General features: G+C 45.3%; 1 protein-coding gene across 6 annotated transcripts in view; it reads right to left on the bottom strand.

The window, feature by feature from the left end:
• Nucleotides 1-15,659, bottom strand: part of PLCH2 (phospholipase C eta 2) — a 205,855-nt gene that overhangs the window by 27,560 nt on the left and 162,636 nt on the right. For all 6 annotated transcript variants that reach the window (XM_089534368.1, XM_089534369.1, XM_089534372.1 and 3 more), the window contains exons 12-17: nt 9,987-10,079; nt 8,335-8,435; nt 7,269-7,366; nt 5,475-5,657; nt 3,579-3,686; nt 2,330-2,454 (exon numbers count right to left, since the gene is read on the bottom strand). In XM_089534368.1, coding sequence (XP_089390494.1) covers nt 2,330-2,454; nt 3,579-3,686; nt 5,475-5,657; nt 7,269-7,366; nt 8,335-8,435; nt 9,987-10,079 — 708 coding nt within the window. The remainder of the gene's footprint in view (nt 1-2,329; nt 2,455-3,578; nt 3,687-5,474; nt 5,658-7,268; nt 7,367-8,334; nt 8,436-9,986; nt 10,080-15,659) is intronic.

Here is a 15,659-nt window from a genome sequence, read left to right as displayed (position 1 = left end):
GCTGTCGGCTATATAGAACCAGAGGTGGTTTGATATAGCCGCAGCCCCTGGCATTCATTGACAATCTTCCTTGCCTAAGAAAACCCTATGAAATACATGGGGCCACCATAAATCAACAGGAGCCCTGGTGGCACAGTGCTTAAATGCCAGTCCTCCAGCCACAAGGTTGTGAGTTCAATCTCAGAGGACTCCAAGGTTGACTCAGCCTTGCATCCTTTCGTAGGTTGGTAAAATGAGCCCCCAACTTGTCGGGGGCCATGGCCTTACAGATTGCAAACCGCTTAGGGAATGCTTGTTCACTGATAAGTGGTAAAGAAATGTATTGGCTACTTGCTATTGCTATTTCCTATCCTAAGGTGGATTTCCTGAGATGATAAACCTGAGTGGGTTTTTAAAATAACTTTACTATTACACGCATCTCTCCATATTTGCGGCTTTGATATTTGAGGATTTGATTATTCACGGATTTGATTAATGTGTTCAGTTGCACTGAAAGACCTAGAGATTCCTAGAGAGGACACTCTACTAGGCCTTTGTAGCTCCTCCAATGCAGTTCTATGTTCAATGTCTGCCAGACGTTGACCACAGAGTTGCACCGGAGGACCTAGAGATTCCTAGAGAGGTGTCCTCTCAAGTACAAACATGGTGTTTTTTTACTTGCGGTTTTTCCATACTCACGGGGGTCTTGTGCCCCTGGAGGGCAAGTGTATTTCTGTCTCCACCACCAGCTCGGATTGCATCAGGACCACTGCGCCCTGCTTAATATAGATACCAAATCTTCCTACAAGTCAAAAAGAACTGCCTTTGCGGCTAGATAATACTTCCAAGAATGCGTCTTTGACTGTGCATTTCCCTTGGCAGTCCAGTCCAGGGATGGGAACGGGGACGAGAAACCACCCACATAGCCCTTTCCCAAATTTTCACCCAGCGAAAAAACATGAGAGCAAATACACTTTGCTGGGAGGGCTGGGGGGGGGCTGTAGAAGAACATTGCACAAACACAGCCCAGGAGGTGCTCCAAAGGAAGTCCCATCCATCTTGGCTGACAACCTCTGAAGCTTTATGTTGGTTTTAAACTCCCTTCTTTTGGAGGTGGGTCCCCCCCCCCCCTTTTCCTTTTCCAGAGAGGTGACATGAATAGGAGCCCTGTTGAATTGATTGAATGTCTTGGCAGGGCTCAAGCATCTCCCCAAAGGCTCCCCTTCGGACAATAAAGCACACTTGGCTCTTTTCGTGCACAAAGAGAAAGGACCAAGCACCTGCTTGCCTTGAGGAAAGAAACACGTTACATAATCCATTCCCAAAACGAAGCCGTAGTCTCCTTCTCCCTCTGCAGTCAGGAGGGAGGAAAAATTCGGGTGTCCATTTTAAGCCATCGACAAGTTCCAAAAAACGAAATGTAAGTGGCAGAAGGCACATTCTCTCTGTGTGTCTCTTTCTCTGGGCAGCTATGCTGAGATTAGCAATAGCAATAGCATTTACATTTCTATACCGCTTCATAGTGAACTCAGCGCTCTCTAAGCGGTTTACAATCTGTAAGCCAATTGACCCCAACAAGATGGGTCCCTATTTTACCAACCTATGAAAGGATGCAAGGCTGAGTGAACCTTGGAGACCTCTGGGATCGAACTCACAACCTTGTACTGGCATTCAACCACTGTGCCAACAACAGCAACAACAGCAAATCTTTGAGTTGCTATGAACAAGCAAGCAATAGCAATATAGCAATTGCAAGTACATTTCGACACCACTTATCAGTGAACTTGCACTTTCCAAGCGTTTTACAATCTGTAAGACAGTTGCCCCCAACTAGCTGGCTACTCATTTTATCGGCCTACGAAAAGATGGAAGGCTGAGTCAACCTGGGAGCCCTCTGGGATCGAACTCACAACATTGTGGGTTCAGGAACACCTAGAGATTCCTAGAGAGAATACTCTACTAGGCCTCTGTAGCTCCTCCAATGCAGCTCTATGGTCAGTGTCTGTCGGACGTTGACCACAGAGTTGCACTGGAGGACCTAGAGATCCCTAGAGAGAACACTCTACTAGGCCTTTGTAGCTCCTCCAATGCAGCTCTATGGTCAGTGTCTGTTGGACGTTGACCACAGAGTTGCACTGGAGGACCTAGAGATCCCTAGAGAGGTGTCCTCTCTTGTAAAAACATTGTGTTTTTGTTATTTGCCGTTTTTCCATAGTCACGGGGGGCTTGTGCCCCTAACCCTAGCAAATATGGAGGGACAAGTGTAGTCGTCATGACACATTGCAGCCAGATCCCAAAGAGCACATACTGCCAGAACCAGGCTGTGCTACCTTTCCCCCTGATTCCATACCTCTCCTCTGTCTCCAAGCATGGAATCCCGAGGTTTTGGGAGTTGTTGTCCGCTGATGATTCTTAACACAAGCTGCTTCTTCATCTGGCCAAGCAGCGGATCTTCAGAATTTGGGTTGAAGGTACCTGTTCATATGGCAAACACAGAATTAAGACAGTGTTGAGACAGTTCTTCAGAAAATGAATGGTGCCACACCTCCCACAGGACACACTGGACCACTGTATAGGCATAGAATCATAGAGTTGGAAGAGACCACAAGAGCCACCCAGTCCAGGCAGCTGCTTTGTACCATCTAGCACAAGAATGGGCAGGACTTTAAGGCTTTGTCTGCTGGCAACTGAACTTGAGACCTTTTGCATAGGAAGCACATGCTCTCTTAAATGTGTTCTAAGAGGCTGGAAGCTGTGCCAAAGCCATGCTCCAGTTCTAAGGACTGGAGCGCAGCTTTTGGACTCTTAAGATGCATGTGTCATTTAAACAGCATACCTCCAAAGTGACCCAAAGCAGCTTTATTTTGGCCTGTCTGTTTGGGTCCCTATTTAGCAATTTAAATCCCTAATATTAATTAGGCCTAAACATCATAAAGGTACTATCTGACCTTGGAAACTAAGCAGGGTCAGCTCTGGTTAGTACTTGTAGGGAGACTGCCAACAAATACCATGTGCTGGAGGCTATATTTTCGAGGAAGGAACTGTCAAAAACACCTCTGAGTATTCTTTGCCCAAGAAAACTCTATCGTATTCATGAGGTTGCTATAAGTCAACAGGTGAGTTGAAGGCACACACACACAATATTGAATGCATGGCATAGTGGTTTCAGTGTTGGGCTTGTTTTCTGTTTCTCCGGACATGAACCAATGGATTCAAAGTACAAGACAAGAAATTCCACCTAAACATTTGTGACCCTAACCCTAAACTGTGTGACCCAACTCTCTTCCATGCCAGCATTCTCTGAAGACTCCAGCCACAGATGCAGGCAAAACGTCAGGAATAAACTCTTCTAGAACATGGCCACAGAGCCTGGAAAACCCACAAAAAACTATGGATGCTGGCCATGAAAGCCTTTGACTTCACAGAGCTTGGATGGCTGTCTCTCAGAAGTGCTTGGACTACATGGCCTTTGATTCTATGAAATGCCAGACTAGCTAGAGCCCTGAACTGGAGGGTCTCTTGCATAGAACACATTGCTGCAAATCCCATCCATAACACATCCATGCCCCCATTCCAGTTGAGCTCCACCTTTTCCTTACCTTGACACATACACATGGGTTTGAGGACGTAGCCACAATTCCCATTGGCATTGAACTTGGCGCGGTTGAGCTGAAGCATCCTCCCCTCGGACTGATAGTTTAGCGCAACTGGAACATTAATGGCGGGAGGGAGAAAAAACAGCACATGTATGTCAGTAGGTTTTATTGCTCAGGCAGAACTGTCAGCTCAAAATGAGATGCAGCCACTTCTGCATCATTGAATATGGTTACCTTACTTTACCTTAGCATACTGTACCTTGCCTACATTACCCAATATGTTTGATATTACCAGTTCATAGTCTGTGGCACAAGCTGCTCCTGGTCTTATTTTTGCAGAAAGAACGGAGCTTCTCCATCTTCCGCTTCCCATTATGTAGTCTATTTAATATTTTTATATTGGCAAGCAGGTGACATCCATGCATATAGTCATCCCTTTGGCTGCATGAAGAATGTGCCTACAATGCGCAAACTGCTGGCCTCACATCATTTCTTTCCTACTTCATTTCTTGATCCTGGGCCAAATGCACCTATAATGTTTGGTTCTGTTTCCAACTTCTGTGTTCCAGCTGCCTATGGTTATGAACATATCTTGTTCTGGTATATGATCATTTTCCCCTGGATTCCAGCATAGGATTTATTATTATTATTATTATTGTTGTTGTTGTTGTTGTTGTTGTTGTTGACTTAATGTAAGTACTGTATCTTATTTAAAAGAAGGAACCATCTCCTGGTGGAAAGCAAGTGTATAATATGTGAAGCACTGACCCAATCTACTCTCTCATCCATCCAGCCTTAAGAGTAAGCATAAAGATTTATGTCTTCTGGAATGTGTAAGTTTTTTGACATTGTTTTGCTTTGCTTCATCCTTTAGATCCTTTGCTATATGCCTCTGAGTTTTACCCTCGACTTATCCATGGGTCATATCAAAATCCATAATTGTGGCCCCAAAACTTGCCCTCGATTGATACATGAGGTTGACTTATAGTCGAGAATGTATGGCACATTGATTATATTGATAGGTTTTCCCAGAGGCATTAATTGCATTATAAAAGTAAGCCAAGACGCAGCAATAGAGAAGCGGCTTTCTCCTTACCTCTCCACATGATGCCGCATGATGCGACTTCCAGAGAGAGATGGTCGTAAAAGCATGCCCTTTGCCAAATTGATTTTTCCTGCTTGGCAAAAGGCATGCTTTTATGACCATCTCCTTCACGAATAAAACAGAAGTGCTTTGAGGACATATGGAGAGGAAAGCAAAAAGCCGTTTCCCTATTGCTGCATCTCAGCTAACTTTTGCAGTGCGACAAGGCTCTCAATGAAATTGTTCAGCCAGACTTTGCCATAAATCCTGACTACTTTTTCACTCTTAATGCCAGGGAGAAGGAGAAATGGTCAAGGAACACAGTACAAATAGTAAGGACAGAACCATACGGTCTTCGGGTGGTGAAGGTGCAATGTATCCGGCTTCAAAACAAACAAGCAAACAAAATTACAGCCAACAACGGCCCGATACAGATGGGTGCTCTGTGGCATGGCGGCGGCGGTTCTAGGGTTAGGGACTGCGCATCAACTGCACGGTCCCTAACCCTAGTATGTCATGGCAATGGCTTCCTGGCAGCATCCCGTCCACATGCCATGATGATGTCACCGCCGCGCAGCGTCTGCACGTTGCTTACGTCACGAATGCGCCAATGGTGCGCCAATGGAACTCTGATAATGGAACAGATGACTTTGGGAAGTGGTAGGTTTTCCTTTGCTGGAAACAATGAAGCAAAGGTGGGACGCTCATCCAGCATGGATACTAGGATGTGTGCATGATGGTTGCAATGAGCGGAGGGTTGTGACTAGGGACTCCGAAATCCTTTCCATTTCTACAGTTTTAAGACCCCTTCTTACCCAACTGGCATCCAGCGTTCCAGAAAGGCTGGGGATTGTAATTGCTGGAGTCCACACGGTAGGAAGAAGGATAGATCCGGGAGAGCTGGTGTTGGTTGAAGAGCAGGTACTGAGCCGGTTTTTGCTGGAGGATTTGGTGGGCTTTCGTTTCGCTGAAGGATGACACTTGCCAACTGGAAGAGACTGGGAAGTTATGGAGGCAGGTCAGTCCCCAATTTCTGCTTCTGCGCTTTACCAATGAATATTTTACATCCCCGTCATTTCTTCGCACATCATAACATTTTATCCCACCTTTCCTCTTTGACTTCATTCTCCATAAGTTCCCCTGGCTTTCGATGCATACTAATCTGAACAAATGTTGCCTTGAAAACACCAAGATAGGTTCACCTTTGGGTCGCCATAAATCAGAAATGGCTCAAAAGCACACAACAACGACGATGACAACAATTCTTATCCTCTATTATTTTGGTTTTATAGTTTCCTTTACAGGGTAGACCCTTTGCAAGCCGGACTGGAGAGCTGTTCTTTGCCTATTATTACACCATAAAGAACACAAATGTGTCCAAAGTGAGGTCACCTGGATGTCCAAAAGCTCAATCCCGGAAAGAGGAGAATTGGGGGAACAAAGGCAAGATGTTTGGTGGGATTCCTAGGGATGGGATCTGGCTTAAGGGATCTGCCACACTGTCCAAAGCACCGGAGCTATTCATTCTTGACCACAGCTACCAAGATATGTTTCCCGGGAACTAAGGTCTGCACTGCAGAAAGTAATCCGGTTTGACGCCGCTTTAACGGCCCTGGCTCAGTGCTAGGCAATTCTGGGAACTGCAGCTTTGGGAGACATTGAGCCTTCTCTGTTGGAGAGCTCTGGAGCCACAATAAAGTACAATTCCCAGGATTCGCCAGCACTGAGCCTGGGCAGTTAAAGTGGTCTCAAACTAGATTATTTCCGCAGTGTGTTTTGGACCTATGTTCCAACAAATCCTACTGTGTTAGGCATGAGACCCAGCACTGTGCAGTGGTTTGAGTCTAGGACTAGGACTCTGGAGATCCAGGTTCATAGAAGCATAGAATCATGGAGTTGGAAGAGACCACAAGTGCCATGAGGTCCAAATCCCTGCCATGCAGGAACTCTCAATCAAAGCATCCCTGACAGATGGCCATCCAGCCTCCAAGGACCTCCAAAGAGGGAGACTCCACCACTTTCCAAGGGAACGTATTCCACTGTCGAACAGCCTTTACTGTCAGGATGTTCCTCCTAATGTTGAGGTGGAATCTCTTCTCCTATATTTTGCATCCATTGTTCCAGGTCCTATTCTCTGGAGCAGCAGAAAACAAGCTTGCTCCTTCCTCAACATGACATCCCTTCAAACATTTAAACAGAGCTATCATATCACCTCTTAACCTTCTCTTTTCCAGGCTAAACATCCCCAGCTCCCTAAGTCTCTCCTCATAAGGCATGGTTTCCAGACACTCTACCATTCTGATGGCCCTCCTCTGGACACCCTCCAGTTTATCAACATCCTTTTTGAATTGTGATGCCCAGAACTGGACACAATATTCCAAGTGAGTTTAATTCCTTGCTTGGCCATGGAAACCCCTTGGGCAAGTCACACCCTCTCAGCCCCAGAAAAGCTTGTTATACGTTCACCTTAGGGTCTCCGTAAGGCAGAAATGACTTGAAGGCACACAACAACAAACATGCGCAGAACTAAACCACAGACCAGAAAGACTACCTACAGTTTTAATCCATCAACCTTTATGGGGAAAAAACAACAACAACAGGCCACTTACTTTCAGACTCTACATCATGGATGCCAACAGACTTGGTATATTTCACCAGGTCAGACAGCGCACGCGACAGTTTCATGGTTTTCTTCTGTCGGCTGGTCCTGTGAAGACAAAACAAGAGTTGCGTTGACCAGCTGAAAGGGTGAAATAGATCAATCAATCGATCAATCAATCAATCAATCAACCAATCAATCAATCAATCAATCAATCAATCAGCTTTTCACTTTTTCCTTGAGAAAAGGAAGGTTCAGAAAAGCCTCAGGGTTCAGACACCTTCAGCAGTGCTTTTCTTCAGGTGCATTCGCACTGTAGAAATAATGTTATTTGGCACCACTTTAACTGCCACAACTGGGATTTGTAGGTTTGTGTAGCACCAACGCTCTTTGGCGGAGAAGACAAAAGACCTTGTATAACCAAAAAAACCCAGGATGTCACAGGAGGGTGCTTCAGCAACATATTGAAGGCACACAACAACAAACAAAACATGGTAAGGCTTCATATAAAAAAGAAAATGGACAAGTACAGGAATAGCAATAGCAAATACATTTCTATACCGCTTATCAGTGCACTTAAGTATAGCTGTCAGAGAAATCTGGGTGTATCTCAAATAAGAATCACGGAATCCAAGAGAGGAAAAGACCTCAAGTGCCAACCGATCCAACTCCGTGCCATGCAGGAATTCACAACCAAAGCACTCCCAATAGATGGCCATCCAGACTCTGTTTAAAAACCTCCAAAGATGGAGACTCTATCACTCTCCAAAGCAGCGTCTTCCACTGTCAAACAACTCTTACTGTCAGGAAGATCCTCCTAATGTTGAGCTGGAATCTCTTTCCCTGTAGTTTGAGTGCATTGCTTTGTGTCCTAGTCTCTGGAGCAGCAGAAAACAAGCTTGCTACACCATCCATACGACATCCTTTCAAATATTTAAACATGGCTATTATGTCCCCCTTAACCTACTCTTCCCCAGGCCAAACATACCCAGCTGCAGAAGATGCTCCTCATAGGGCATGCATGCACACATTTCAAACCAAGGAAAGAACATTAGCCAGAACACGTTGCCACTTACTTGCTATAATGCACTGAGCCTCTAGCTATGTTCCCTTGACAGTCGAGATCATCCTCACCGTCTTCCAGGCTTGAAGCCCTTTTGAGCTTGCTTCCTTTTTTCTATAACAACAACAAGAGAGAGACAACTAGGATGAAAACAAGCCGCACTTGGTATTATTAAACATCTGCTTATACCAAGATATTAAACCAGGTGGCAATTCTACCAAACTGTATTGCTCCCTCAAAGGACATATAGAGCTGTGGACAATAACTGGTTGAAGATGTATGCAAGCTGGATCTCCATTCATCAGCCTCCCAAGTCGCCAAATGGATGCCTCCTGAGCCTCTTTGTTTTCATTTGGGGGGAAATATAAGAAGTACGGACACAGAACAAAGAGATGCACAGGGAACAATGAAAACATGTACATATTCAGTCCTTTCTCATAAGAATGTAAGGGACAGCTGGAAATATCTTGCCCCCTCCCTGGAATGAAAGTTGCCTCCTGCAACAGCGATGTTGGAGAACAGTCAGCATAGCCTTACTCTTCAGATCCTGCCTGATCTTGGAAGCTAAGCAGGGCCAGCCCTGGTTGGTACTTGGATAGGAGACTGCCAATTGAATACCAGGTGCTGCAGGCTAGATTTCAGAGAACCGGCCAAACCACCTCTAAGTATTCCTTGCCTAACAAATCCTATGAAATTCAGGGGGTCACCAAAAGTCAACTGGTGACTTGAAGGCACATGTCCCAAGCAAATCAGATCAAGAAAAGGGACAATAAAGTTGATGGCATCTGAAGCTCTAAGTGGCACCTATATGCTGTTACTGACACCGTGAAACATGATAAGGTGTATCATCATGCCATCATACCCACCATGCAATCTCTTACTGGTTTTACCTTTTCTTCCATGAGCACATGGTAATGTCCTTCACTGCAGAAATAATCCAGGTTGACACCATGTTAAATGATATGGCTTAATGCTATGGAGTTCTGGGATTTGTAGTTTCACAAGACATTCAGGTGTCTCCATCAGAGCTTAGGTGCCACAATCCAGAACAATTCCCTGAATTCCATACCATTGAGACATGGCAGTCAAAGTGTTTTGACCTGGATTATTTCTGCAGTGTGGATGCAGCCTTAGGCGGGTGGGGGGCTCCATCCTGGCGCCAATTCTAGGGTTCGGGAGTGTGCAGTATCCACATGCTCCCAAACCCTAGCATGTAATGGCGGCCTCCCGTCCACATGGGGGCTGCCATCATGATGCAAGCATGGCACAGCATCCAAATGTCATGGCACCACACTTGCGTCATCAACACGTGCCAGTGCGCCAATGGCGGAGTCATGGTGCCAGATGTGCACAATAAAAAGAACCTGATTTTAACAGGGTTATTTTGGTGCAGAGGGACGCCGTGCAATTTGGCGGCTGTGGCGTCCCTTGGAAGCAAAACCGGGTGGCTCAAGCCCCTTAGTGACATTAGCACAAAATCAATATGCTTCAAGGCCATCATGTTCATGTTCATATTCATATCCAAGACAATCATACTGTGATGGTTTATTGCTTTGGCCTGTTTTGTCGTAACATTTTATGGCTCGGGATATCTGAGTGGTTGAATTCCACCCAGAATCTGGGGACAAAGCAGAATAACACACTCCTCGTAAATTCATAAATGACCTTGCGCTTGGAAAAGCTTCCCATCAGTGATCGGTTGTGGCGTTTGTTGATGACGGCATCTTGCCCAGACTCCACATCCTCCTCATGTTTGTTCTAGAGTAACAAAAAAAGGACAGCAACAATACAAGGCGGTCAGCGATTAGACAGATGGACATGATGGCAGATAGGCACTAAGACAGACAGACACTGGATTTAAACAAGTCCCCATCAGATGCCCGAGAACCCCAACCAATAAAAATATAACACAAACAATAAAAATACAACATAAACCCAAACCTTGCTGATACTGCAGGCTTCCCAGAAAACGGTGTACTTTCAGCATGGAAAGGAAAATGTGCCATATTTAAACTGCAGTTTCAGAGTCATATTGCATTGCAAAAGAAAGATGACAGGCAGCAAGACAGGCAGCATGCGTCCTAAGAGGCTGGAAGCCGTACCAAAGCCATGCTGCAGTTCAAAGGACTGGAGTGCAGCTTTGGCACAGCTTCAGGCCTCTTAAGATGCATGTGTCATTTAAACAGCATACCTCCAAAGTGGTCCGAAGCAGCTTTGTTTTGGTCTGCCTGTTCAGGCCCTTAGGTGCGGGACAGACTGCCCCAAAAAGGTGGCTTGCCAGCAGCCTTTTTCCCTCTGGAGGGATGCCGCAGCCGCCATCCAGAGTAAAAAGAACCTGGAAAAACCAGGTTCTTTTTGTGCCGCCGGGCGGACGTAATGCGATGTCCAGATGCCACGGCCTCCAGGAGCCCTAAAAAGAACCCACTCCTGGCGAGTTCTTTTTACGGCAAATGCCGGGCGCCATTGATGCACTCATCTGCACTGATGACATCCACATGGCATGGCACTGTTTGGGCACTGTGCCATGGGGACATCATTGTTGCGCGCCATGTATGGATGGGTGCACAGAATGATGGTGCCCCCATGCCAATAGTAGGGCTGGGTGCGTGTGGACGTTCAGCCCTACATAACCCTAATTTCGGCCCCAGACCAGCGTAAAGTGCCAGTCTATACCGGGCCTTAGCAACCACTGAAGTAAGCTGAGGATAAAGGGGGAAAGAGGAAGGAGAGGAGAGAAACTGGAACATTTAAAAAGCAAATGAGAAAGTGACGTTAACAGGGGATCAATCATTTACTCTCCTTGCCAAATCAGGATAGTTCGACGGTATGGTTTTACTCTCAAAACCCACTCCCAAAACCAGGGCTGTCTTAAGTTTTGCAAAGTTCAGCCCAGGGAAAGGATTCTCCAAGGTCCAAGAAGGATCATTAACTTCTGGCTTGGTCATCCATGATAACAAGAAAACAGAAATGTTTTCTCATGCGCCTTCAATGCTCTTGGAAAAAAATTAGAGACAGCGTTCATCTCTTTAGTCCAGCATTCATCTCTAACCTTTCACTGCATGTCAGCAAAACTTCTGGAAGGCGTTTTACATTTTAACAGCTCTCTAAAAAAATCCCTGGCGGCCAATTAAGAGCTCCGGGAAGAAGCATCAGCAGCATTTGCAAGTTCAGATGTTTGAGTGCAAAAGACTTAGTAAAATCTCGATACATACAATGTATTGTACAATTAACATATAAGCGAGCCCCAGGGACAACTGGAGAGGGAGACGGTTTTTGCATTAAGTCCTCCTAGTTATTAAAAAGTCCTTCATTCTCATCATGGAAAAGCAAGATGTGACAGAAAGACATAAGATGACCTGCATGGAGCTTGATGCGCCACTTACCTCATGCCATGTTGCTACCAATTAATGGAAGCCTTGCATCTTCCCCAAAATCTCAGTTTCCTGGCTCCACATTCAATCAATCAATCAATCAATCAATCAATCCAATCATAGACCAGTGTAAAAGAAAAGGCAATTTGTATCATAAGGTACATGAGGTCCATATGACACCGTGGCGTAAAATAAACACATAAAGACCATATAGTAATACTACTACTACTAATATATTTCTTTACTGCTTAATAGCACTCTGTACATAGTTTACAATCTGTACACGAAGGTAACCCAATGGGCTTCCATGGCCGAGAGAAGATTTAAACCCTGGTCTCCATAGTCCTAGTCCAACACTCAAACCACTACCGCATGCTGGCTCCCAGGTTTGTCTTAGGATCAAGATAAATCGGATACGACTTGAAGGTACACAACAACATGATATGTCAAAAGTATGGGGTTTGGTCATTTTTGGCTTCTAGGAAGAGTTCAGACTTGATTTGCTCCCGGCCCCATTCTTGATCATTTTAGCAATGCATAATATCCGTTGTACAAAATATCATTCTTTTCTGATTTAGGGAAGCACTGTATATGAGGAGACAAAGAACTGGTTGGAAAGCACAAACCAGACTGCCAAAATAAAGCTGCTTCAGGTCTCTTTGGAGGTATGCTGTTTAAATGATGCATGTGTCCTAAGAGTCCGGAGGTCGCGCCAAAGCCACACTCCATTCCTAAGCACTGGAGTGCAGCTTTGGTGCAGCTTCCGGATTCTTAGGAGGCATGAATCATTTAAACAGCATACCTCCAAAGAGACCCAAAGCAGCTTTATATAGAGTCTTTTGTCCTTTTAAATAATACCTCCAGAGGGCAGTGCTTTTACATGGACACAAATAGGTTGAAGTGATAAAGGTGGATATTTTCCAAAATACATTACAAGAACCACTGAGTCAAGGAGTTCTTTCACCCAAGGCAATGTGTTTGTCAGCATCTGATTCCTCAGATTACAGCTAAAATGTATGGCACACCAATGTTATTGAATGGTATGACTTTAGTCTTCAGTATTTCATTTGCGGAACCATACAGACAGGCATCTCTCCGTTAACAAAGCCTCTGACAGTGAAGCTCCTTTCCAATCCGACCTTCTTTTTCTCCCTTGTCCTCCGACTAATTGAAACCTAAGCTATCAAGTTCAATCTTCTCCAGCTCCAGATCCTGGAAATGTTGGAGAGCCTGTACCACGAATGAGCCTGAAATCCCTCACTATTCATTCTAGACTATATTGGGCAAGAGGGATTAAAGGTCTAGCAATTTCCAATGTTCACTCGGAGCAGCCACAGTTCAATGGATGCTGTCATTTATTGGTAACTGGTCTTGAATTACCCTCAACTCATGCTGACTCTGTGGATGAAACATCACCAAGACCCCCTGTCCTCAACATCTCTGTTTAAGTCCTACAAATTCAGACCCGTGACCTCCGTAGTTGAGTCTAGCCATCTGACAAGCAGTCTTCCTTTGAATGTGGAAATTCTCAGGTCCAATCCGTAACATTTCTAAGTAGGGTTGGGAAAGACCTCCATCTGAAACACACCAGAGTAGATCAGTGATTCCCAAACTCTGGTCCTCCTGGTGTTTTGTTTCCAGAAGCAATAGCCATCGGCGCATTACAGACCGCCCAGAAGGAGAGGTCCGCCGCCATTTGCAGCGTGGAGGAGCCCCAGCGTCCAAACCGCGAGGCTCCTCTGCGCTGCAAATAAGAAGTGCCAAAATGGCACTTCTCTTTGCAGTGCTGATATGACACCACGAGGCGCCAATGGAGCACTCGCGGCGTCATATGCGCCGCATGACGTGCGGATGCAGTGCATCCGCTATGTAAAGATGGCGGCCCCTGTGTGGAACAGGCGCCGCCATTTTATACAGACTTGGTCCATATTAGGGTTAGGGGCATCCGGAAGGGACGCCCCTTTCTAACCCTAATACGGACCCAGTCCGTACTTTATGTCCGTCTGTAACGGGCCATCTTGACCAATTGTTGGGGATTATATATATATATATATATATATATATATATATATATATATTCTTTATTAAAATTAAAAAAATATATTTTCTGGGATTCTGAGAGCTGATTTCCAAAACACTTGGAAGGCCAGAGTTTGGGAATCACTGGAGTAGATAATACTTAGCTGCCAGGAAGGGAGACCTCTTCTATGTCTCCTGTGAGCCTTTCAAAACCCGTAGTGGCAAAAACCTGTTGTAAATTAATATCTTATCACAGTGCTTCTTAAACTATCTGATGTAGAAGAATGTCAATATTTTTTTCCCTAATGTGCCCAAGACTAGACCTATATTTGAGTCCACTGACTACAGCTCTTTCTTTCCTGGAAAGATACTACAAACCAATGATCAATAGCTCACAAATCCGTGCCAATCCATGGACTTTATAGTGCTGTCTTTACAAACTGAAAAGGATTTGGATTAGAAAAAGTAGACAAGATGATCAATCTGGACTGAGATTCTTCGCTTAAAATGTTTGCAAGGTGCATAGGAGCAGCTTCTTGGCTAATGGCAAGAGCCTTTCAAGCTCAGGTGCAGGTTTTAAAAACAAGGACTTGGATGCCTGGATGTTTCTCTTCATTCTGCAAGTCTGCAAGACACCGGAGAGTTACACAACACAACAAGAGGCAGATGGAATGTAGGTTGGCCATCAAGGGAGCGGCAAAGAAACGTTCAGGAGCCGTAATCCACTGTGACATTCTCTGGCTCAAATTTGGGCACTGAAGCAAAGCATGGATGCACAGAGCTTGACAGAGTCACACAGACACACACACACACTTCTTAAGTATCGAAGCAAAAAACAAGGAATGAGAGCAAGTCGGAAGGCTGCACTCAAAGCCTCCTGCGCCAGGGAGATAGCGCAACGTGAACAACCGCACCGAAGTATGAGAGCAGCAAAAAGAGGATCTTATTGGAAATCCAAGGCCATTTTTCAATGGATTTGGACAGTTACAAAGGCATTGTAAGAGTCTCCTTACTTATAGGTCCTGTTTGCATTGGGATTATCATGGTGATTCCTGCCACGTCTAAAAACATGTGCTCTTCTGCAGTTGCTTCAAAGTTTGGGCCCACATCTGTGGATAGCATGGTTGGACACCTGCGGAGGCCCATGCGCAAAGCAAGGGACCCACTGCCATGCCAGTCGTTGGGTAGTCCAGGTCTTTTTGCTTTCTCCTCCCAGCTACTGCTGACAAGAGCCAACCCAATGGTTCCCAACCTTTGGTCCTCCACTTGCTTGGACCTCAGCGCCCAGAAGCTCCGACCAACTTGGCCAATAGTCAGGAATTATGGGCGCTGAAGTCCAAATCATTTGGAGAAGTGGTTTCCAAACTTTCCAAAATTTAAGTGTGATAATCTCCATGGATTTGGAAGAGACCCCAAGGGCCATCCAGTCCAAGCTCCTGCCATGCCATCAAAAAGATCTCTCAGTGCTGTTGACCCCAGTTGGATGTGAGTCTTCGGACATTTCGTTTTTTAAAAACTAAGGAACTCAATTGCATCAATGAGACCTGAAAGCACTGGAATAACTTCAACCAGGAGAAATAATTGCTTTCGTTAGCAGAGGACTATCTTCTCTGACCTGAATGGATGGGCCAGAGACTCAGACAGAGGAAGGTCTTCCCCTGGACATGACACCTGCTCCTTCAAGCCCAGAAACACTGGTCAGTTGATACCTGCCTAAGACACAAGTGCTTCATCATTGCTAATATATGCATTGATTCCTCCCCAACAAAGTGTTAAAGAAGTCAAAGAAAGCAAGTCAAGGAGGGATGGCACATTGAAGGGATGTCATATTGATGATGGAGCAAGCTTGTTTTCTGCTGCTCCAGAGAACAGGACACAGAGCAATGGATGCAAGCTCCAGGAAAAGAGATTCCACCTAAACATTAGGAAGAACGTCCTGACAGTAAGG

Source organism: Sceloporus occidentalis, unplaced genomic scaffold (assembly GCF_023333645.1).
Source record: "Sceloporus occidentalis isolate IW3139 unplaced genomic scaffold, rSceOcc1.0.p SCAF_8, whole genome shotgun sequence".
Lineage (NCBI taxonomy): Eukaryota > Metazoa > Chordata > Lepidosauria > Squamata > Phrynosomatidae > Sceloporus > Sceloporus occidentalis.
This window is presented reverse-complemented; position numbering and strand designations above follow the sequence as displayed.